Source organism: Manis pentadactyla, chromosome 15 (genome assembly GCF_030020395.1).
Source record: "Manis pentadactyla isolate mManPen7 chromosome 15, mManPen7.hap1, whole genome shotgun sequence".
Classification (NCBI taxonomy): domain Eukaryota; kingdom Metazoa; phylum Chordata; class Mammalia; order Pholidota; family Manidae; genus Manis; species Manis pentadactyla.
This window is the reverse complement of record NC_080033.1, coordinates 59,257,522-59,281,406: the sequence shown is the minus strand read 5'-3', so window position 1 is coordinate 59,281,406 and position 23,885 is coordinate 59,257,522. Positions and strand designations below refer to the sequence as shown.

At 46.2% G+C, this 23,885-nt stretch overlaps 1 protein-coding gene across 4 annotated transcripts; it reads left to right on the top strand.

The window, feature by feature from the left end:
- The first annotated feature begins 554 nt into the window (after positions 1-554).
- On the top strand, positions 555-13,271 carry DHODH (dihydroorotate dehydrogenase (quinone)). Of its 4 annotated transcripts, none has more exons than XM_036897965.2 (9): positions 555-919; positions 2,932-3,144; positions 5,409-5,608; positions 8,193-8,275; positions 10,278-10,465; positions 11,051-11,164; positions 11,802-11,955; positions 12,124-12,283; positions 12,936-13,271. In XM_036897965.2, exons 1-9 carry the CDS (start codon positions 899-901, stop codon positions 12,988-12,990), a joined length of 1,188 nt encoding a protein of 395 aa, XP_036753860.2. In that variant the 5' UTR covers positions 555-898; the 3' UTR covers positions 12,991-13,271. The 4 variants fall into 4 exon arrangements, with proteins under 4 accessions (XP_036753860.2, XP_036753861.2, XP_057349081.1 ...); XM_036897966.2 differs by having other exon boundaries at positions 829-919; positions 2,999-3,144; XM_057493098.1 differs by lacking the exon at positions 555-919 and adding an exon at positions 933-1,056.
- The last annotated feature ends 10,614 nt before the right edge of the window (positions 13,272-23,885 follow it).

Sequence of the window (23,885 nt, the reverse complement as noted above, 5' to 3'; positions counted from 1 at the left end):
CATAGAATCAAGATATGAACTCGGTAAGTCTGGCTCTAGAGCCTGAGCTATCTTAACCACAGTAACTTATTTCCTCTCGTATGGAAAATGTAGGCTCAGAATCGGTAGAACTGGCTTAGATTAATTGAACAGAATTCTTTTTGTCCAAGCTTATTCTCTGCACACACATTCTGTGTCCCATAGTGCGACACGCTGGCACGGCTGCAAGGCTGCAGGAGAGCAGAGCAGAGGCTGGAGTGGTGGCAGTGCCGAGGACAGAGGCCCAGAGGACGGCTGTGCGGACAGAGAGGGACCCAGGGGCAAAGACCGGCTTGCTGCATGCAGACTCACTCTGAGTGGATGGGATTCTAGTGACTGACCTGCCACCTGGAAATAAAGTTGTGTATAACCCTTTCACTCCAAGAACGTTTTGCTGTCAGTTTCTTTGGTCACATTAAATCCATAGTAAACTCTCCCAGGGCTGAAACCCATTGGCAAGACACTGATACATACTTGCTTTATCTACAGCACAAACATATCAGAATGATTAATTTATATTATTTTAAAAAATGGTGCGAATTTGCTTTCAACTGAAGAACCAACAAATATGCAGTCCACCAGCCAGGTTGCGGGACTGCAGACAAGCTGCGCGCGATGCCGCAGCCCCACTGCTCCTCCACGTCAGCGGAGCTCAGCGCCCACCCCGGGGGAAGGGGCGTGGCCGTCAAGAATGCGCCCGCGCGCCAGCGTCCATCCAAAGCCTAGGGGCGGAGCGGGGCCTTTCCGCAGCCCAGAGGCCCGCCCCACCTTCCTGCCTTGCGATTGGTGAGTTGTCTCCTGCTGGGGCGGGGACTAGAGGACTCACAGCCGTATTCTCCAATGGAAATGGGACAGAGGCGGGCCTAGTGGCGGAAGGAGCATGGCGTGGAGACAGCTGAAAGTGAGTCCAGAAACTGGGCCTCTCCTGTGGCGAGGAACGGACGGAGTGGGGAGCGGGGCGAGGGAAGAATGGAGGGTTAGCCTGGGCGAGGTGTGGACGCGGGGCGGCTGGAGGGCGCGGGCCCCTGTGGCACGTTGGTGAGTGTCTGGGGGTGCAACTGCTCGTGCGTGTGCATTTGCACGTGTTCTGCCGGTGTGTATAAACGGCACGTGCCTGTCTGGGCCGATGCAGATCTGTGTCAGCGTACGTGGGCCAAACTTATGCTGGGGCTGTCGCAGGGGCGTTTAGTGAACACATGCCAGCCTGCATTGTGTGCAGGATTCACCTTGGAATAGGACATGGTCCCAGACCTTTTAGATAAAATTGTAGGGCGGGGGCTCTGTGTAACGCTGTACTGATGTTTATTGATTGGTATTAAGGGGTGTTCCTACAGCCTCCGGGAGGAGACTAGAAGCGAAGCAATGAATACGTGATCTACATTAACAGCTAGGAGCGATCCTTAAAGGCAAATCTGATTATGTCGCTTCCTTGTTCAGGAAACAAAATCCAAACCTTTATTCTGGCCAAGGTCCCTGCCTGTCTCCCTAGCGTCTTTTTGAGCCATACTTTGCCTCACTCCTTGGTTACAAATAAACCTTTCCTCTTATCCCATTCCTTGGTTGCATTTCATCTTCTCCTACGAGGAGAGCCTTTACATGCGCGCACACACACCCAGTTAACTCCTGTTTATCCTTTGAATATCAGCTTTAAGTCACTTCCTCTAGGAATACTTTCTCCACCTCCAAGATTAAACTGGGCTCTTCCATTACCCTATACTTTTCTTCATAGCAGTTGTTACATATTTGCATGATCATTGGTTTCTGGCTATCTCCTCATGAGATTGTCCTTTCCTTGAGGAAAGGGGCTCCCTTAGTTCAGCCCACCTTTGAGTGTTATTCACCACTTGATAAATGATTGAATTGATGTATGAATGAGTGACTCAGCATCTGGCAGTGATAATTAGAGAAAAGCATTATGAACCACATTTGAGCTAGGATTACAGTTCTTGATTCAATTAGACCTGGTGCTCCTTAAAAAAAATTTTTTTTTCAAGTGGCCAGTTAGCTCAGTTGGTTAAGCATGGTGCTAATAAAAAAAAAAATATTTAGCAACTCCCTTTATTATTCTGAAATGGAATTTATGTATAGTGTATTCTTTCTATGTATAATTTTAAAAAGTCAACATAATGGAATGTTGATAAAAGAATATAAAGGATAAATTAAAGGAATTTAGAATAGAATAATATGTATTTCAGTATGTAAATAGTAAGGCATGACTCAGGTAGTGAGAGAGTCAGGTACCTAAGTCTCTACTTAGAAATTCTAGTGCCATGGTGTGCTTCAGTGTCGAACACCACAAGCAAAGCTTTGTACCATTCTTGATGGGATATCTGAAATGGTGAGCAATTCTTGTACTGTTCAGTGTTAAACAGTACGGTCATCCCACAGTTTTCAAGGTACTGCATTCCTGTAAAAGTCAATGTATATGAAAACTGTACAGGAGATGATAGTTTGTATTTATGTGGGGAAAGCTAGGTTCAAATAATATGAATTGTTTTACATATTGAATGTCAGTAATATGTTCAAAAGTCATATAAGACAGGGGCAGTTCATCTGTTAGATAGTCTAAGATGATGCAGGATGTCTGATTTTACTGATTCCTGCCTGCTAAATCTCCTAGCGTTCTCCTGAGATGCTCACCACATGTCCTTTAGTGGGCAGGACTGCCGACTTCAAACCTCTGGCCTTGAATCCTTCAGGGCCAGATGAATGTGTATCAGCAGATGTGTGCATTTTAGAATGTAGAGAACAATGTGTGGGCAAGACTAGAAACGAAGGAGACCAGTGTTAGCAGAAGCTGGGGACATCCCTGCATGTGGCATGGCATTGAGTCTTGTGTGGGGGGGTGTAAAGGGCTCTGAGAAGGCACTGAAGCCTGGCTTTGAGGGGCCTCAATGGGCTCTTGTTTTCCAGAAGCGGGTTCAGGATGCCGTGGTCATCTTGGGGGGTGGAGGACTTCTCTTCCTCTCCTACCTGACAGCCACAGGGGATGAGCATTTCTACGCTGAACACTTGATGCCAGCTCTGCAGAGGCTGCTGGACCCTGAGTCAGCCCATCAGCTGGCTGTTCGTTTCACCTCCCTGGGGCTCCTTCCTCGCACCACATTTCAAGACTCTGACATGCTGGTAGGTGCTCTTGAAACACCTTATGCAACAGGTATGAGGGGGAAGGCCAAAGTTCCCTAATTTACTCAGCTGGGGCTGATCTTTTTGAAAACCAGAGTCCCAAGTTAGCCCCAGTAAATAACTGACCTCCCCATCTATCCATACTACAAATCAGAAAACAGGCACAGAGTAGTTAAGTGACTTACCCAAAGACACATTGTTAGGAAGTGGCTGAGCCAGGAGTCACACCCATGGAGTCTGGCTTGGCACCCATCCCCTTTGCCCCTGTCCTTCCTTGCTGAGATCTCAACAGCTCAGGCTTCATCTCTGCTAAATAGAGAAACATGCGAGGGTTATTAACCATCTCCTGTGATGTATGCATGTGTAGCCAGGCCCTTTGAGGAAGGCATACAAACACCTGTCCAAGCCTCACTCAGTCGTACATTCAGCACATGGGCCCCGCGTGTGCACCCCACTATTCTCTGTGCTGGGCTATGTAGCAAACACAACAGAAGAATCAATGTCCTAGAATCTACATCCTCATGGACGTCCTGACAGTTTCCATTTTAAAAACCTCTTACCAAAACAGGGGACGTCAGGAAGTTAACGAATGTGAAGAGAAAACAAACAAGAAGCAGTCCGCACTCTTTGGGGAAGGGTCACTGTTACAGATCCAATGTGCCCTTCTCTACATTTGCCCGTTTTGTCTTAGAATCCTTTTCACTCCCCAGTCCTGCAGTTTTGAGCAGATGTGTCATTTTACCTGACTTACTAAAACCCTAAAGGGCACTGTAGAATCAGGAAGTGTTCTTTTCCTCAAGCCCTCCTCATCCACAACTGCTGGTTTGAACATCTGAGAACCCGGAGTAACAGGAGTGAGTGATGACTGGGATGTGGAGATGGGGTGTATTTGGAAGGAAGTGACGCTGTGGCTGGAGCGGCACAGAGCGGTGCCCGTGCACACACAGCCCACAGGATGGGCAAGCGTGGCCTGTGAGCTGTCATCCTAAACACTTCTGCATGGGTCGTCTCCTTCAGCAACTCATTGTTTAGGATGCGTTCCAGACTCCTTAACTGATAGCATCTTGATCATCTCAGCCTGATGTAACTTTCCAGTGTTGGCTCCCCACCATTTCCCTAATTCTGTGGTTCTCAGTCTGGGCTCTTTGTTAGGCGCAGCTAGGGAGGTTCTGGAATATGCAGATGCTCTGGCCTCCCGCCAGACCCACGTAGCCATCATCTCTGGAGCCAGGACTGAAAGCTCCCCAGGGGATTCTGTCATGCAGCCAGGGTTGAGAGCCACTGTCCTCAAGGAAGGTCCCCGGACCAGCCACACGTCCCCTCACTGTCTGGCCGTCTGGACCTGTCACCTTCGTTTGTTGTTGCTCTCCCTTCTTGGAGCAGCTTTTTTGCCTCCTGCCTCCAGGACGAGATGGCGCGCACCTTGCTAGTCCCAGCGAAGTTTTCCCGGTTGGTCATGTCAGCTAAGAATGAAGGCCTCCACTGGCAGTCGCTGGCTTTGTGATTATCCCTTGATCTTTCACACCTTTTAAAGTCGTGTCTTGCTGCTAGATTTGTTGGCTCCATCAGGGCAGGAATCCTGAGTTACTTAGATTAGACCTGATGGTAATTAGGCCTCAGTTACTCTTCTTCTATAGAACATTCTGAAACGCACCCCTCATCTGACAGGGAAGACTGTGTCCCCAGCCACAGCCTGGTCTGGAGCCCAGCCATCAGTGCCGTCAGCGGAGCACGTCCCTCCCTCCGGTGCCCACGAGAGCCTTCCGGATGCTGCTGGGGCTCTGTGTCGGCCTGGCTGGGGAGGCACATGCCTGGGGACTTACTAAGCTGATGAAAGGGTTTTGCTTTTTGACACTATTTCAGAATAGCATTATTTAGGGGCTGATACCAGTGAGTCGTTCTCTCCCACCAAGGACAGATCAGAATGTACATTCTTAACGATAGTTCGTAAAGAGTGCCCATCCCCTGCTCAGCTCATGGGGGGAACACTGCTTTTCTCCTCAGCCTTGGTGATGAGAAAGCCTGATGGCTCCCGAGCTCTAGTGGACGTCCAGTGCACCCGGAGGGCACTGTCAAGACAGATTCCCTCAGAGCTGCATTCCGCCCATCCTCCCCAGAGATTCTGATTCCTTAGTCTCGAGACGGTGCTGGAATCTAACGGTTAACAAGCTCCCCAGGGAATTCTGACGTAGGTGTGCCAGGGACCACACTTTCAGAACTTTGATATAGTCTGTGCGCCTCTGATTTTGTCTCCTTCACCCTAGGAAGTGAGAGTCCTGGGCCATAAATTCCGAAATCCTATAGGAATTGCTGCAGGGTTTGACAAGCATGGAGAAGCTGTGGATGGACTTTACAAGATGGGCTTTGGCTTTGTTGAGATAGGCAGTGTTACCCCTAAACCTCAGGAAGGAAACCCCAAGCCCAGAGTCTTCCGCCTCCCGGAGGACCAAGCTGTCATTAACAGGTAGGTGAGCTGCCCAGAGATTACAGGGGTGCCTTCTTCCCAGCAGGGCACTCGTGGACATGAGATCTGCCTCTGTTTCCCTATCATACAGTATGGACGTTCTTCAGTCACTTAGAATGTTCAGGAACCACGTTGAGCACCTACTCTGTGCAGGCATAAAAGCAGGTTTTTACTATTTCATTTTATTATTTCCGTTTAACACGGATATCCACTGAGGCTGAGAGAATTAGAATAATTTAGCTACAGTCATGAGATGATAAGCGGGAGAACTTGGGTGTGGGTTTAGGCTTATTTGAGTACAGTTTGCTTTTTCCACATTGTTACTCCATTGTTCTTGCCCAGCCCTATCCAATAAAAATATAGTGCAAGCCCCATATTTAAAATATTCTAGGGACCACAATAAAATACTAAAAAGAAATAGGTGAGGTTAATTTTAATAATATATTTTAATTATTATTTGTAATAATTATTTTTGATTATAAATACTATATTCTAAGTATTTTTAACATACGGTCACATAAAAATGACTTACTAGCTATTTACCTTCTTTTACTTGTACCAAATCTTCAAAACCTGGTGTGCGCTTGACTTGCAGCACCTCTCAGTTTGGACTGGCCCCCACTTGCGGTGCTCGGCAGCATGTGTGGCAGCAGCTCTTGTGTTGGACAGCACAGCCCCTGCCTTAGAAAACAGGAAAATTTAACAATCAACATACACGGCTGCTTTTAGTAAGAGAGATCCTTCTAGACTGTGCAAAGTGCTTTTCTTTGTAATTGCCGGGCAATTTTTACTACAGCAGACCTAGAAAATGAAGTCCCTACTTTTGGGTAACACTTTGGAGAGCCTCCTCGGGGAGGCCATGACAGGCATCTTCAGGACCACGGGTGGCCTTCTGGGAGACTGACCAATGGGATGTTTATTTAGCTGCACATCCTGCTTTACTGGGCTTGTTCCAGGGAAATTTTCCAGCATTAGTGATCAACTTACTGATCTTTCAGCTGCACTGCAGGCCAGGATCAGTACCTTCTCAATGTTCAGGTAAAATATATGTTTATGCCTTGGCTGCCACAAATAACTGCAGGTACTAGGTGGACAGTGCTCGGCAGAAACTGTAGACGAGAAGTGGCTGAGAGGACAGCCTGTGTGTTCGGCCCTTTGCTCTGCACAGCACATGGTGGGTGCTCAATAAACACTTGCTGAATGAATGGGGAATTATCCAGTAAGTCAACAAATACGTGTCCTGCTGTATCTGTTAGGTGTTTGGGGCTGCAAGCAACAAAGTGGCTCAAAGGACAGGCATTTGTTATTTTCTTCTCATAACAGGTACAGTGAGCAGTTCTGGTGCTGGTTGGACAGCAGGGCACTGTTAGGGCTCCGGGTCTCCCCTTGTTTGTAAGGCAACTACTTCAGCTACAAGCCTCATACCCTCGCACACAGACATCTGAGAGCAGAAGGGGAACAGGAATCCTAGGTGTGGGGGCATTTTCACAGAGCTCCCTGGTAGGCATCACCTGTGTCTTGGCCATGCCTGGTCACACGTTCATGTTTCAGTTGCCGGTGAGGCTGGGAAAGGAGACACTAGCCTTTCCTCTGTGTTGGAGAGTTGGGTTCCACCACTCAAGGAGGGAAAGGAATGGCTGTTAGGTCAACAACTCCCTGTGGGGCTGGGGAGACAGAGATAAGCAAGAGAGTGGAGGTCCCTGCCTTTGTGGAGTGTCTAGTGGCAGGGTGATGGAGAAGTAAGACAAGTCCCTTGTCCTCAAGGTTATAACCCAGTAGGGGAACTGAAGCATAGGCGTACATCCCGGGCCAGGAGAAAGATAGGTACAGAGCGCTCCCTGAATGCTAAGCGATGAGGAGTCATTTGTGCCTGGGAGCTTTATGCAAGGAGGAGGAATGCTTGAGCTGGGCCAGGAGATGGGGAAATGGAGTGCAGGCTGGGTTCCAGGAGGAGAGAGGGCTGTCGCAGTGCTGAGGGCCCCCCCACTGGGCAGTGCTGTGCAGGGGTGAGGCGGGGTGGGGCTGGGCCCAGATAGGGCTGCTTCCACTGCTAGTTTGCTGAGCAGTTTCGCAGCCTGCAATGTGGCTGAAAGATCAATAACTTGATCGTTAATGCTGGAAAATTTCCCTGGAAGAGGCACAGTAAAGCAGGATGTGCAGCTAAATAAACGTCCCATTAGTCAGTCTCCCAGAAGGCCACCCATGGTCCCAAAGATGCCTGTCATGGCCTCCCCGATGAGGCTCTCCGAACTGTTACCCAAAAGTAGGAACTTCATTTTCTAGGTCTGCTGTAGTAAAAATTAACCGGCGATTACAAAGAAGAGCACTTTACACAGTCTAGAAGGGTCTCTTTTACTAAATATTTGCAAAATTTAATCTTTCTTTTTGTGGTTGATGATATTCTTGCAAGTTCTCTAGGAGTTCCAGTGGTGTTTAGAGCTTGGAAATCTAAAAACTGGCTCTGATTTTTTCTTTTTTTTTTTTTTAAGTCTTAAGTGTGTGGTGGAAATGGCCATCTCTCCAGTCTTTGCCTTCTGACTGAGGGCTCTAACCTGTCCCCTCCCTGTCCACTTGTGTGCTACAGATATGGATTTAACAGTCACGGACTCTCTGTGGTGGAACACAGGCTACGGGCCAGACAGCAGGAGCAGGCAAGGCTCACAGAAGGTAAAGCGGGGCTACATCAGAGGTCCTTTCATTTCTTGGAAGGAAACATGGAACAAACGTCAGGAACATTCCTAGTTAAATAAACATGATTGAGCAATAGGAGAAAACACTGGAACGCAGGGCTCCTCTCCCAGGGGAATTTTCCTGGCTCTACTACAGCATCCAAGATTTTAACTGAATTTCACAATTCGTAAAGACTCACTTAGTTTCTGCCTCATTAAATAATCTGTGTTATAGCTGGGGCAGCTTGGACATGAGCAAAGCACAGTGGCTCTTCTGTGATCCCGCAGGGAGTCAAGATGTGAGCAGGGTATGGGTGCTATTGCTCTGCGTCCTGCTCTATTGTCCTTTGTCCATTATATAAATAACGCCTGCTAGTTACAGAAGCATTAGTATGTACAGAGAAGCGTGAAGAAGAAAATTTAAATTATGCACGCTCCTCCCCACTCATGGTTAACTACTCTTGACATTTGGGAAGATATCCTCCACAACTTGTCTAGAAACACCATCATTTTTGAGGGCTGCCTTCAGAGATGCTGAAGTTTATTCCCTGGGCTTTCCTCTTTGCTGGCCCTCAGGGTGCATGTCGTGGACATGGTGCTAGGTCATCCTCGCCATGCCTTCCCAGGCGCCCTGTGAGATTGTGTGGGGCTGGGCCGTTTTCCTCATTGGGTCCCTGTGGAACTCACTCCAGCAGTTTAGTTTCAGTAGATGTCCTGGTGTCGAGATGAGAAAAACTTTGAATATCGGATTCATCTCAGGGAGGAAGGTTGAAAGGGCCCAGGCAGTTAGCAGTCTCTGATATTGGGAGGAGAAAGTGACCTTGTTTAGAAATCCCCGGCTTTGGAAGAACCAGACCCCGCTGGACTGCAGACTTCCCAGTTGGGGCCCTTTGAAGGTCATAGTATGACTCTCATGGTTTATGATACTTCCTTGCCTTCTTGCCTGTCTTCTTGTAATTGTCCACAGTGCCGGCTTTATCCCCCTTCTCCCTCACCTGGCCCCTCACCCCCACTCTGGCGCTAATACTGATTGGAATGAAGCCAAGTCCTACAGCAGAGCTCTGCACACAGGGCTCTCCAGTAGCTTGAAGACTTGAAGACAGCTTATTGCTAGCACCAGGCCGAGGATAAAGAGCTGACAGGAGCTCTGGTGCCCTTTGGGGATAGAGTGAGTCAGCCATTTCTGTCTAACTTCACAGTCTTGTCAGTGTGGGCAGAGGGCTGCTGATGGAGTCAGCAACATTAGAGTCCTTTGGTCCTCCCTGACCTGACACTTTGTGAACTCACTTGGTGTTCCAGGTCTTTTCCCAACCACCAGATAGGAAAGCAGCCTGTACTACTGACGTACCATTGACCTTTGTAGCTAAGATGCTATCTTCGGAGGAGTCAAGTACAGACCACTCCTTGCTTTCACATGTAGCATGTTTCTGAAAATCCAAGTGGCAAGTCAAGTGATAATCCCGTGATTTTTAAGTAAGGTGATTGTATTATTTACTATGCAAATGGAGTCACTTTTGAGAGTGAGGGGCGCAGGCATTAATAGTTGTGCCCAGGCTATATATAAGAGCACTGGGGTGGGTGCTCACCCGACGAGAGGGTGTCCCTTCTCAGAGAGCTGAAACTATAAAATAATATGATTATACTGCTACATTTTAGGCATCATAATTAAAAATATTTTGCAGTATTTTGCTTTAACTCCAGAACTGCACCCAGTCACTTGACTCAAGTCCAGCAAGCAGCCCTTGAGAGTAAACAGCTGTCCCTTGGTTTGTCTGTTCTCAATGGTACTTATTTATGGGTTCTACCTTTTTTATCACTAGTATTTACAATCCTGATTTCTCCATTTTCCATTAAATTTTTAAGAGAAAAGGGGCATAATATAATACAGTGTCCCAGTTAGTTGCCCAAACTGTTCGTGGGCTGGTTAGTCAAGGGTGGCCTCAAAATGTGACATAGGAAGTGGTGTGTGGGGGCAAAGTCCTGACCAGACGTCTTTACAGATGGGCTACCACTGGGAATAAACCTGGGGAAGAATAAGACCTCGGTGGATGCTGCCTCGGACTATGCAGAGGGGGTTCGAGTCCTGGGCCCCTTGGCTGACTACCTGGTAGTGAACGTGTCCAGTCCCAACACGGCTGGGCTAAGGAGCCTTCAGGGAAAGGCTGAGCTGCGCCGCTTGTTGACCAAGGTGGGCGATAACATTTCCAGGTCCTGCTCCACCTTCCTGTCCTACCTACTCCTGTTCATTCTCCAGGGTGAAGCTTCTGTGTCACTACCGGGAGCTGTGATTAACACCTGGACCAGATAGGCCCCCTTGCTATACCTCTAAGCCCCTGTCATACCACTGATTATGCTCCGTAATAACTCATCACCCACTTCTCTGTCCCTGCTGCTAAACAGAAGGTCTGTGAAGGCAGGGACCATGTCTCTCATTTACCACTCTGCCCTAGCATCTAGCACATTGAGTGAATGAATTTTCATCAAACGGTATTTTCCTTGTTACCTCTTTTAGAAATGAAAGTCTAAATAAACCCTAATGTGCCAGCCAATGCCCATGACAACATTAGGGATTTAATCTTGGGGATTCCTTGGCTCAGGAGAATGGAACCTGGTCTGTCTTGATGGGTGGGGTCTTCCACAAAACTGAGAGCTGTATCTCCGGAAAGGGGAAATTGCTGGTGCTTTTGTTCGAGAGCTGGTGTGCAACACGCTGGTCTCCGACTGCACCACTGGTGGCAGTCTCGAGGTCATCTCTGGCCACACGTTGCTCTAGGTGCTGCAGGAGAGGGACGCCCTGAAGGGAGCGCACAAGCCCGCTGTGCTGGTGAAGATCGCGCCCGACCTCACCGCCCAGGACAAGGCAGATATCGCCAGCGTGGTGAGAGAGGTGCGAGTCGGGGCAGGCGTGGGGTCGCCCCTCACGTCCGAGCGGCCGCTTGGCCAGCTGGGCTAGCCCAGAGGAGAGGGCGGTCGTCGTGGCTTCCTCTCCGTGCCGGTTTAGTGCCTGTCACAATGCCGGTCATGGTATAATAAAAAGCAAGTGTTTGAATGAGGCTTTTTCTCATGCCTTTTCTCCCGTCTGGTCCTCCAGCCGGGTCTTTAAGGCTTGTGCTCGCATTCTGGGCCTATCTCGGGCACACCGGAGTGTTCTGTTTTTTCTCTCTCTCCAGTCTAACAACAGGTCTGTGTGTTGTAGGAGAGTTTGTGGAAACACAGACTGAGCCCAGCAGTCATGGGTTCAAATCCTAGTTCCACCACTTACTCCTGGAGGTCTTGGACAGCATATTCTGAAGTGGGTTGTTCTAGGGATAAACCCTGCCCTTGTGGGATCTTATGGGTGGTTGGTGACGGCTGCTGTTGTCATGTTGCCACTCATTCTGACACTTGTTCAGGAAGCACGGTGAGGTCTGGTATAGCTCTTGTTTCCATGGCTGGAGGTCTGGGCATCTGGCCCAGGTGTGTCCCAAGCCTCCAGGGAAGCTTCTCCATGCCCATCAGTTCCCTGTCTCTGTCTCACACTGCAGTTGGGCATCGATGGATTGATTGTCACAAACACCACAGTGAGTCGCCCTGACAGCCTCCAGGGTGCCCTGCGCTCTGAAATGGGAGGGCTGAGTGGGAAGCCCCTCCGAAATTTATCAACTCAAACCATCCAGGAGATGTATGCACTTACCCAAGGCAAGAATTCCGTGTCTGTGTCCCTGGATTTGTATGTGGCTTGGGTCCTGGGGCTGTGATCAGAGTCTGTGTTCCCTGAACTGCAGCATTCAGCAGGGACACCGGAGGGCCGAGACCAAACAGCTCCGGGGCCCCTGCCTCACGACTCTGCCCTGTGCTTCTCTGCAGGCAGAGTCCCCATTGTTGGCGTTGGTGGTGTTGGCAGCGGGCAGGACGCACTAGAGAAAATCCGGGCGGGGGCCTCCCTGGTGCAGCTGTACACGGCCCTCAGCTACCAGGGGCCGCCTGTGGTGGGCAGAGTCAAACGGGAGCTGGAGGCCCTTTTGAAGTGAGTTAGGCCATGTGTGGTCCGAAACAAGAGGAGTTAATGTGGTTTTGATCCAGAATGACTTGAACCAAGGGGATGCTTTCATCTTTCTCTAGTCTTCATTAAAAAAGGGGTACAGTCCAGTACAGAGAATATAGCCAATGATTCTTTAACATCTTCCTATGTTGACAGATAGTAACTGCACTAGTGGGGGTGAGGATTTAATAATATGGGAGACTGTTGAACCACCATGTTGTATACGTGAAACCAATATAAGATTATGTATCGACTATACCTCAATTAAAAAAAAAAGAGGGTACAGTCTATTGTAGCTATGATAAAGGACCAACCATGGCAAGGAATTCAAGATTAACTTCCAAGGCAATGGTGTTTATAGGCCTGAGAAGTTTGGGTGGCATTCCCATTCATTCAGGAACACTGGCTTGATGTCAGGGAGCTCTCGATACTTAAACCTGATTCCCTTCCTGGTCTGCAGACCTGAGTGCAAATACTTCTAGGTTCCTGGGTAAAGACAATGTAGAGGGCATGAGGCGTGTGTTTGCGAGAGGAAGAGGCAGTGATGAAGCAGGCATAGGGATGTGAGCATGGGCTTCCAGTAAGAGGAGTTCCTATCCTTCACCATTTGCTGAAATTGCTTTTTCTCCTTTTCTAGGGAACAGGGTTTTACTAGAATCATAGATGCCATTGGAGCAGATCACCGGAAGTGAGGACATTGTTGGTGGGAAGCCTGATCTAGAATCTTCTCACTAAATCAGGTGAGCCTTGTCCTGGACTGAGAGAGCAGGGGCACTGCCCCCCAGAGCCTGTCCTCCAGCCAGCCACGAGGGTCCCAGGATCGACACAAGGCTTCCTTCCTCCGCTTATCACATCGTGAACTGCATTCATGGCTCTTTCTAGAGAAAGGACTGTCCAGTGTCCTTTAATATTTGCAGGAAATTAAATATTTTGGGGAAAATCATGGAAAAAATAAAGCCATTTAAAACCTGGAGTTAAATCCCAGCCCCTCTGGAAGGCTTCAGGCTTCACTTAAACCCTGCAGGTCCTTCCAGGCCTCTGAACCTGGGGTCCACAGTGGGCTTTGCAGGAGCTTGACTGTCTTTATTTTTATTTACGTTTTTAACATTATTTTGATAACTTGCAAACACAGGCAAAACTTGCAAGAATAGGGCTTGTGGGCAGCTGTCCTCTCCCTGTGTCTTCACATCATCTTTGCCGTGTGTGTCCTGCCCCCTTCCTAGAGGGACACCAGTCATGCTGGATGAGGGCCCATCCCCGTGGTCTCTTTTTAACTGGACTACCTTTGTGAAGACCCTATTTCCCAATACGGTCACATTGTGAGGTTCTGGGGCTAGGATTTCAACATTCACTTTTTGGGAGACACAATTCCATCACAGGAAAGGTGCTTGCTGTCCCCTTTCTTTAATATTTGTGACTAAGAGTGCCATTAGGCAGACAGGCCCTCAAGGTGCGTGGAGACGCCGGACAAGAGGCTAAGGACTCCTTAAAGAGACAGAGAAACGCCCATCCTCACTTCCGAAAAGCAAACGGTGGAGAGAAGCTGGAGACTCATCTGGGAAGTGCTGGTAACTTCTGGCACGACTTCACAGCCAACAGAAAATTACCTTTGTTCCCATCAGCCCAGAACAGATTTTCTTTTAAATTTGATTTCTCAGTAGCTCTGTGGAGAGGCATGTCCCTATTGCCTTATCGTTTACCCGCGGCCTCAGCCTGGGCCTGTCCCTTTGCCCACTCACCCTGTCTGGAAACCAACAGCCAGTCTCTTGCTGTCCATTTCAAAGTCTTTGTCCTTTTTTTTTTAATCTCCTATTATAAAAATAATATCTACTCATAAGGAAACTTTTACATAATAAAAGTTGTCTACCTCTTTTCTCCCACAAACAGTTCCACTTCTCAGCAGTAACAGGTAACTTTTCAATCTATATAGATTTTTCAGGTATTTTTCTTTGTATAGATATCTTAGCTCCCTTCTGATCTGCACACCCATGTAGAGAAGTATTGACAAGAATAGCGTAAAGAACTGTTTTTTAATCCTGAATCATATGAGAGTAAATTGCTGACCTGATGCCTCGTCATCCTGAATATTTCAGTGTGGATTTCTTGCAAACACGTTCATTCTGTGCAACCACAATACACAGCATCAAAATCAGGGTATCAGCACTGGGAAACCATTACTTCCCCTCATCTGCAGGCTGGGTGGTAGGCAGAATTTCTAGTGTCTCCCTCCTCCCCAAGTCCCCTGCCCTCATCCCCGGGGCCTATGATGTGATGAGATGTCACTCCCATGACCTTACCATGTTATGTGGCTTAAGATGGGCAGCTCCTCAAAGACAGGTTATTTGGGTGGGTCCAGTCTTATCACCTGAGCCCTTTAGGAGCAGTTTTCCCTGCCTCGGGGAAGAGGAATCAGAGAGATTGGAAAAGGAATCAAAGTACTTTGGGGTAGGGGTCACGTGAGGAGGAACGCATTGGTCCCAGGCAGCGAGAAACAGGATCTCAGACCTACAGCCACAAAGGACGATTTTGCCAACAACCTGAATGAGCTTGGAAGCAGCAGAGTTTTTCCTAAAGGGCCAACACCTTGATACTGGTACTGTCACAGCAATAGAAGACGAATAAGTTGTTATGTTTCTGGTTGCCTTCTGCCTTGAAAATTCCTATCTGTCTGCTCCACATCGCTAGTTATCAGAGAAATGCAAATTAAAACCACAATGAGATATCACCTCACACCAGTAAGGATCACCACCATCCAAAAGACAAACAACAACAAATGCTGGCGAGGCTGTGGAGAAAGGGGAACCCTCCTACACTGCTGGTGGGAATGTAAATTGTAAATTAGTTCAACCATGTGGAAAGCAGTATGGAGGTTCCTCAAAATGCTCAAAATAGACTTACCATTTGACCCAGGAATTCCACTCTTAGGAATTTACCCTAAGAATGCAGCACTCCAGTTTGAAAAAGACAGATGCACCCCTATGTTTATGGCAGCACTATTTACAATAGCCAAGAAATGGAAGCAACCTAAGTGTCCATCAGTAGATGAATGGATAAAGAAGATGTGGTACATATACACAATGGAATATTATTCAGCCATAAGACGAAAACATCCTACCATTTGCAACAACATGGATGGAGCTAGAGGGTATTATGGTCAGTGAAATAAGCCAGGCGGAGAAAGACAAATACCAAATGATTTCACTCATATGTGGAGTATAAGAACAAAGAAAAATTGAAGGAACAAAACAGCAGCAGAATCACAGAACCCAAGAATGGAGTAACAGTTACCAAAGGGAAAGGGACTGGGGAGAAAGGGAGGGAAGGGAGGGATAAGGGCAGGGAAAAAGAAAGGGGGTATTACGATTAGCATGTATAATGTGGGGGGGGCATGGGGAGGGCTGTGCAACACAGAGAAGACTAGTGATTCTACATCTTACTATGCTGATGGACAGTGGCTGTAATGGGGTTTGTGGGGGGGGACTTGGTGAAGGGGGGACCCTAGTAAACATAATGTTCTTCATGTAATTGTAGATTAATGATAACAAAAATTCCTATCTGTCCTTGACCATGTCAGAAGTGTCACTTGAAGATAGATGATAGGCCAGTTGTTGGGTAGAAGTCCCCTCACTTGGGTTTGGTGTTTTCTTGAGTGGTCTCAGGCTGTACGGCTTTGCAGGAACATCACAGAAGCTGTTCTGTGTTCTCATTGCATCTTATAGGGGAGCGCACGATTCCAATTTCTCTCTTTACTGGTAACACTTGGATCCCTTGAAGGTGTGCCTGCCAAGCTTGTCCACTGTAAAGTTACTTAGTTTTCTTTGTAATTAAAGGTATTTTGTAGAGAGGTACTTTTTTTCTCACTGCAGCTTTTAAAGTTATTTTTATATCGTGGTACATACAGTAAAACGCACAAATCTTAGTGGACATCTTGAATTTTGACATGTTTATACTCATGTAACCATTGCTCAGATCAAGATCAAACATTCTAATTTTTTTACCCCTTCACCTATTTCACCCATCCCCCTATCCCCATCACTTATGGCAACTCTGAGTCTCTATTTTGATTTTTAGATTCCACATATAGGTGAAATCACATGGTATTTGTCTCTGCCTAACTTAATTCACTTAGCATAATACCCTCTAGGTCCATCTATGTTGTCACAAATAGAAGATTTCATTCTTTTTCATGACTGAGTAATATTCCATTGTATATATGCACCACATCTTTTTTACCATTCATCTATCAATGGACATTTAGGTTGCTCCCATATTTTGGCTATTGTAAATAAATGCTGTCATAAATAGAGGACTGCATATATCTTTTTGGATTAGATACTTTGTTTTCTTCAGGTAAATTCCCAGAGGTGGAATTGCTGGGTCATACAGTATTTCTATTTTTAGTTTTTTTAAGAAACCTCCATACTGCTTTTCATAGTGGCTGTACCAATTTGCAGTCTGTAGAGAGGTACTTTGAAACAAATTATCCTGTTCCTCATCAAACCTTCATTTTACTCACATTAGTGTGTCCTAATAATTTTCACTTTCATACAGTGGCTCAAAATCTATTATTATCATTATTTTGATGCCCAAATTGTCCTACATTTAGCCAGTGAAAGCCTCTTCAGGTGGCTTTGTGTCCTTTTGACATGTCTTCATTCTTTGAGCACCCCCTTGCTTTCTGGCATAAGATATTCTAGGTTTATCAGATAATTTCCCTGCCCTAGCCCAGGAACTGACATTTCTTAAAGGAGCCCTGGTTCCTTTACTGTAAAATGCTATTTAGATACCAAGAACTGGATGTTGAGTGTGTTCAGTGACACTGGGGTGTTGCTGTTCCCAGGCCCCCTTAGTGGACAGAGCTAGGGAATATACATATGTACACACCCCCACTATATTTCTCTCCCTATATATAGGGAGAGAAATTCATCTATCAATGGGCATTTATATATATGTATGTATTTTATATATATATATATATATATATATATATAGAAAACCATGAATTCAGACTGATAACCTTCAATTCCAACATCAAACCATATGGTTCATTCTAGATTCTTCCCACATTTGTAACCTCCTTCTCTCACAGTAGAACCCCTGTCTTCTTTATACATACTCTGTTTTCTTATTTGATCCATCCTCTCGTATGTAACTTACCTCTGGTTTCCATTCCCTGCCATGTTGGGCTCCCTTCCCCTTGCCTGGGTCTTGACATCCTCCACAATCTCCCACCCCAGAGGCACTGTGCAGCAACTCTGACACCCACTGCAGGCTACAACATGGGGCAGACGTCCTCATTCCATTCAGGCTCTGACCCTTGGCTGGCCTGTCCCTCTTTGGGGTCACTTTCCCTTTCCTCACTGGCTGGGGTTCTGATGCTCTATACCAAGTGCCTACACAACACACACAAACACACACAGACACACTTCCTTTGTGGACAACTCCATTCTGTGTGGGCTGACAACCTGAGCCACTTGCTTGTCTTTAACCGCCATTGCAGTGCCTACCTTGCTGTGTGTCACCTACTGGCTTTATGACTGACCTGCTTGGGAAAGGGAGGCGATAGGGAAGAACTACCCTTTAGAAGGTCCTTTGTTGGAGACTGACATTGTGTCTCCCAGCACAGCTGTAACAGGCTGCTGTTTCTTCCCTTGAGGACCAGAAAGTAGTTGGCTTGCACTTAGAAGCCATGTGGTATAAGGAGTACTTACTTTTTTTTTCTTAATACATGAAACCACACTCAGAGCCCAGGGCAGTTCACGACTCTGGGAGACACATGGGGGGAGCACCAGACTGAGGGTGCCCAAGTCTCCCTGTGTGCCCAGTGTCGTTGGGTGGAATGGCACACAGAATTGCTGACACCATTCACATCATTCACTCTTGCAGTTTGTGTCATGTGCATGATTGGCATCGCTTGCAAATTTCACGTTAGTTAAATATAAGCAGTTAGTAAGTTAAGTCTTATTCTGTAACTTGTTTTTGTCACCTGTCAGCATTGCAGTTTTTCCCTTAAATCTACCCTGCTTTTTCCCATAGCCCTTTGGTTCTCCACAGCACAAACACATCAGCGTTTACGTACAGGTAGATGTGTAGGCAGTTTTCAGGGTTTCACATCACAGACAGTGCTGCAGCGAGTCTTGGTTGATGTGTCTTTGTGATCTTCCAGTAGGATTTCTGTAGAATAGACTCCTAGATGTGGTATTGCTCAGGCAAAAGTTATATGCACTTAAAATGCTGATAGTTACTGCCGAAGTGCCATTAGAGAGGGTTTGTCAATTTATACTTCCTCACCAAGTTTCTAAGACAAGGCCCTTTTTCCCCTGACATTGCCCCGCAATGGAATTTCCAAGTGCCGGCCTGGAATAAGCTGTTCTTCCTTCTCCACTTTCTCATGGGAATAGGTTATATTATGTAAGAAAAAAGGCACTGTGGATTTAGCAAGCTACTTTGGGCTGCAGCCAGAATGATTGCTGTGTGTGTGTGTGTGTGTGTGTGTGTGTGTGTGTGTGTGTGTGTGTGTGTGTGTGTGTGTGTGTGTGTGTGTGTGTGTGTGTGAAAAAAGGCACTGTGGATTTAGCAAGCTACTTTGGGCTGCAGCCAGAATGATTGCTGTGTGTGTGTGTGTGTGTGTGTGTGTGTGTGTGTGTGTGTGTGTCTCTTCCACTGTGTGTGTGTGTGTGTGTGTGTGTGTGTGTGTGTGTGTCTCTTCCACTAAGTCACAGGGAAGGGCCCCAGAAAGGGTGTAGTTTTCCCTGGGTTCAGCAGGCTCAGCTTTCTATCAAAGGGGCTGGGGTTCCTTCCTGCAGCAGTTTCCTTCAAGGGGTTGGGGACATCGAGCCATACACATCCAGTGTCTTGATAAAATCCATTTCCCCACTGACCCTCTGATAGGCTGCTCTGGCTCGGGTTCTGTAGCCAGTATCTTTTGTCCGGTTATCCATGAATAGTACCAGAGAATGAAAACATCCCTTCAGAATGGTGTCCTACAGGTCAAGCAGGAAACAGACACACTGCTGCGACGATTTGCTCCTGCACCTCAGGGACCCAGGGCGTGACTTGGACAGCTCAGGAGGTTATTGGTGGGGTTCATTCCTTGCCTCCTGGCAGGAAAGTCGAGTGTGCAGGGCACTGGAGCTTCACACACCTCTGCTCTCAGTGGCAAATGTGAGGGCACAGGTTCCCTCTGGAAGAGGATGTTGCTCTTCAGCTCCACGTGGCTTGCCACCCAGGAGAACCAGCCAGTCTCTCATTTGATCAGAGAAGGCAGAAATCTACATGTTTTATGTGGCGGCTCTAGTGTTCAAAATTTGAGCTGATGTCATGCCAGTCCATTAAAACTGGTTTGTGGATCACTTATGAATTAAGGTCATCAGTTTATGTGTGTGTGTGGTCCATCCCATCTTGTGGCGGCAACTAGTAACTCCCAGGCACCAGGAGCACCGGCCGGAGGAAGGCCAGGGATGAGGAGGAGGGCTGCCATCAGGAGAATGACCATTGCAGCCAGGGTGGGGGCAAGGGGACGCCAGGGGTGTGCTGCTGACTCCGTGACTCACCGTAGGTGGTGCGAAGAGGGTGGACTTCGGAGTTGGCTTTGGGAGATTCACCTAACTGCTGAGGTCCCATTTTCTCACCTGGAAAACAACAGTTTAGAGAATTAAATGGTAACCTAATAGCAGATTCTACAAACATGCATACAACATGCCAGACACATTATGTATTTATTTGCTGTGGGCAATCATGTAAATTTTGCGTGCCTCAGTTTCCCAATGTGTAAAGTGGGGAGGACAGCACCCATCTGAAAGGGTTGTTATGAGGAGTAAATATGAAGTGCGATGGTGTTTAGCAATCCTACCTGCCTAGTAATGTTCTTTTTGCTATTTCTAGTCATCATAAAAGTCCTGCAAATCGGTACTACTATGCCAGTATTTACAGGTAAAACTAGGGTTTTGAGAGATGGAAAGACTTCCCCAAACTAGACGGCTAGGAATCAGCAGTATTGGGCCCCACAGTGAGTGTCTCTGATGCAGGTAGAGGGCCTCTGAAAAATATTCTTAGTTCCTTTTCCTTTTATTTTTCTATTCCTTCGAAAGTTCACCTTTTAGCAGATAGACTTCCTATTGTGTGCCATTACTTTTTAACAAAAGCTTTCCTAGAAACTTGCACTGGTCTGATTGGTCTGAAATAAGGTATAGGGTAGGGTTTCAGTGAACAAAGCTCCCGCCCCAGAGAAGTGAGAAACATTATTTCTCCACAGCTCCCAGCTCTGAGATCCATCCTGGCCAAACTAGGGGGATTCAGCCCGCCAGCAGACCCTTTGAACTGACTGATGGGCCCCAGGGTGTCCCAAGGAAGACCATGCCTCTTCACCAGGAGGCAGCCAACCCCATGTGAAAAAGGCTGTGGGACAGTCAAACCACAGAAAGAATTACTCTCCCCTCAATTTTATTATAAGAAATTTAGACATGCCGAAAAGTTGAAAGAAGAGTATAATAAATACCTATATCCCCTCTACCTAGGCTCAGTAATTCTCACTATCTTTTCCACGTTTCTTCAATCATGCTTTCAATCTTTTTACCTATTTACACACTGTATTTTGGTGAACCATTCTGTTAGATGTCAGGACACTTCACTCCTAAATACTTTATAGCCTGCATCTCCTAAAAATAAGAACATGCTCCTAGGAAACCACAATTCTACAATCACGCCTAAGGAAATTACATGATTCTCTAATATCATCTAATAGTCAGTCAATATCCAGTTTTCCCTACTGTATTCAAATCATCTTCTATAGTCAATCAAGGCTCACTTATATGTCTCTTCATTTTTTTAAAATTGACAACAGGCACCTTCGAAGAGATCAGGTCAGTTGTTTTGTAAATGGCTCTACATTCTGGATTCCCAAAATAAAGGCTGCATTTCCTTTAGCCTTTGATCTCCCTTGTAGTTGAATATGGATATATAACTGAATTCTACTCAATGAGATATGTGTGAAAGTATTGTGTACAACTTTTGGGAAGTCTTCTGCTGCTTGGAACATGGGTCTGATGGCTGGAGCTCTGGCAGCAATCTCATACCTGTGGATCAGGGTTTCCCAGAAGCAAATGCTGGAAAGAGCTTCACAGAACTACATGTCTGTTTATTTCCCAACCTCTTTTATTTGAGAAAATAAAACCTTGTGTGATTAAGTCACTGTTAATTGAAATTTTCTCTCATATTTAGCTATATTATTAATTCCAGCCAATTAAGCCCTACTGTAATCTTGTATTTGCCTGGAGGATACATTATCTGCTTTCTACTTGGGTAAGACACATTTCAGGATTTCTTCCTCCAGGTGCAGATCTGTAGTGCCAGCACACCAGGAGAATGTACTCAGACTATCATGCTACCCACCCTCTAGTGTTATTGAATGAATCTTGGCAGCTAGGGAAAGGGAAATTTTCCGTAAGAACCTTGTGGTTATAAATGTGGGAAGCGAGGTTAGTGTGACTTGTCACGTATCAGAGGGCACCAGGGGACAGATGTGTGTGCAGAGGCAGAGTGGGAATGACACAGAGTTAGCACACAGCAGGTTTGTGAAATACTTGGGTGGCAACATGGGCAAAGCACCAAAGAACAGGGCCTTTAGGAGAGGAAATGCAATAAATTTGTATTCAAACTCTTTGCACTCTTGCTAGTCAAGGAGAAGTTTCCTGGGTATAGAAAACTCCACTTTGGAAAATGTCCCACAGGAAACAAAAGGACTTACAGTATGTGGAAGCAATCCGTCCACACCACTGAGTGCCTGTTCATCACTAGGGCTGACTTGGTGGGTCCAGGAACAAAGCTTTGCCTGGCAGGTCAGACTGTTTCCTGGATCAGTATGACCCCCTTTCTGCCCCAGGCATGTAGAGAACAGGTAACCTTGGTACTGCCACTTTGGTCTTTGGTTATCTGAGAAGCTGGCCAGCCTACTGAGCTCTGACCATTCTCTTGGATGTTGGCTCTGCAGCCTTAATGGATCCAGACACATCTTCCTACCTCAACAGATCAAAAAGTGTGGATCTCAACTCTGGTGACCCAAAAGAAATCACTCTGGTTAGGTCAGAATTTCAACTCTATTTGAGACTCTGAAACAACTGTTAAAACACACACACACACACACACACGCACGCACACACGCATGCACGCATGCACAGATGGGGGGATAGGGCTGACCCATATTCATTTGTTCTTTCACTCACTCATTCTTTGAATGGTCATTCGTTGAGATCCTGCTTCCTAGCAATGGCTACATGTTGGAGATGAAGACAATCAAGTCTTTCACCACATCTGTGTGTCTCACAGGAGACAAATTCAAATGCCTCTGATGATAATCCAGTGGGCCACATCCTACAACAGTGGAGGGAGCCAGGTGCTTCCCTTGCAGAAGGAGAGTCACCTAGGGGCAGAGCCAGGTACAGGTGTGCTGAATTCTCTATGTGGCCAAGACCAATTTCATACTATTTCCTGAAGTCATAATTATGCAAATCCCTCATGTTTTGTGAATTAGAGCAGCCCCATTTAAACACCATTCTTTCTAGAATGATCTGTCACAGGACCTCATGATTTCCCACATTTCTATCTTTTGAAGATAGCTTTGTCCTATTCATGGTCAACATTTAACTTCCTCTTCTGAGGAACATTTTTCCATTATGTGTTCATAATAATGTTAATTTCAATAAATGACATTCATGCAGCAGTTTTTAAAATTAATATTTTATAAAGTAAGGAGATCATTTTTATTGCTTCATCATCTATATGCTGGCTTCTTTTTTTCTTGAAAGTTCTGGCCTTTGTTTGTAACTTCAGAACAGGAGAGTCCAATCTTAAGAGGGAAAACGTTCCATTCAGCACTTATTCAATTTCCTTATTTAGTGATATACATAGAATTTTTGAATTAGCTTTTAGTTCTGGCATACTTAGTTAAGTCTAATCTTGCTTATAAAAATGGGACTTAATACTTAATTCTCAGAAGACTTCAAAATGCAAGCCAAAGCTTTTCTTTCAAGGAAGTGGAGGGCATTCCTCATTCAAATATGATTCATGGTATTAAAAAGAGAACCACAGGCCCAAATATGGAGTCAGTCATGCTAATGGTCCTATGTCAGCAAACCAAGACTTAATACCTAACTTAACTGCAGTTTCAGGTGATCTTGCCCAAAACAAGGAATCTCTGCTAATAATTTCCTTTTTTTCTGTTCCCTCCCTCCCTACCTTCCCTCTTCTGCAGTTCAACAAAGCATCTCTTCTACTTGCTAGAGAGGATGCTGTCCGATTCATGAACTGCTTACTAAAGGCAATTAGATCTTTGAATTTGTTTTTTTTAACCATGATCTTATAAAGTATGAAGATATTATATGCTGGGGTTTTTTTTTTTCCCCAACAGACTACAGTGTTAACATTCCAGGGGTATCTCTGATCTGAGCATTCATTCTATCCATTCTGGGAGAGAATCTACGGATGGACAGTTTTAAAATGAATACTAGGATGAGATCAAAACTAGACATTACTTGAAACCATGGGAAAAGATAAAAAGTGTGAGGAACAAGAAAAGATAGAAAGAGAGAAA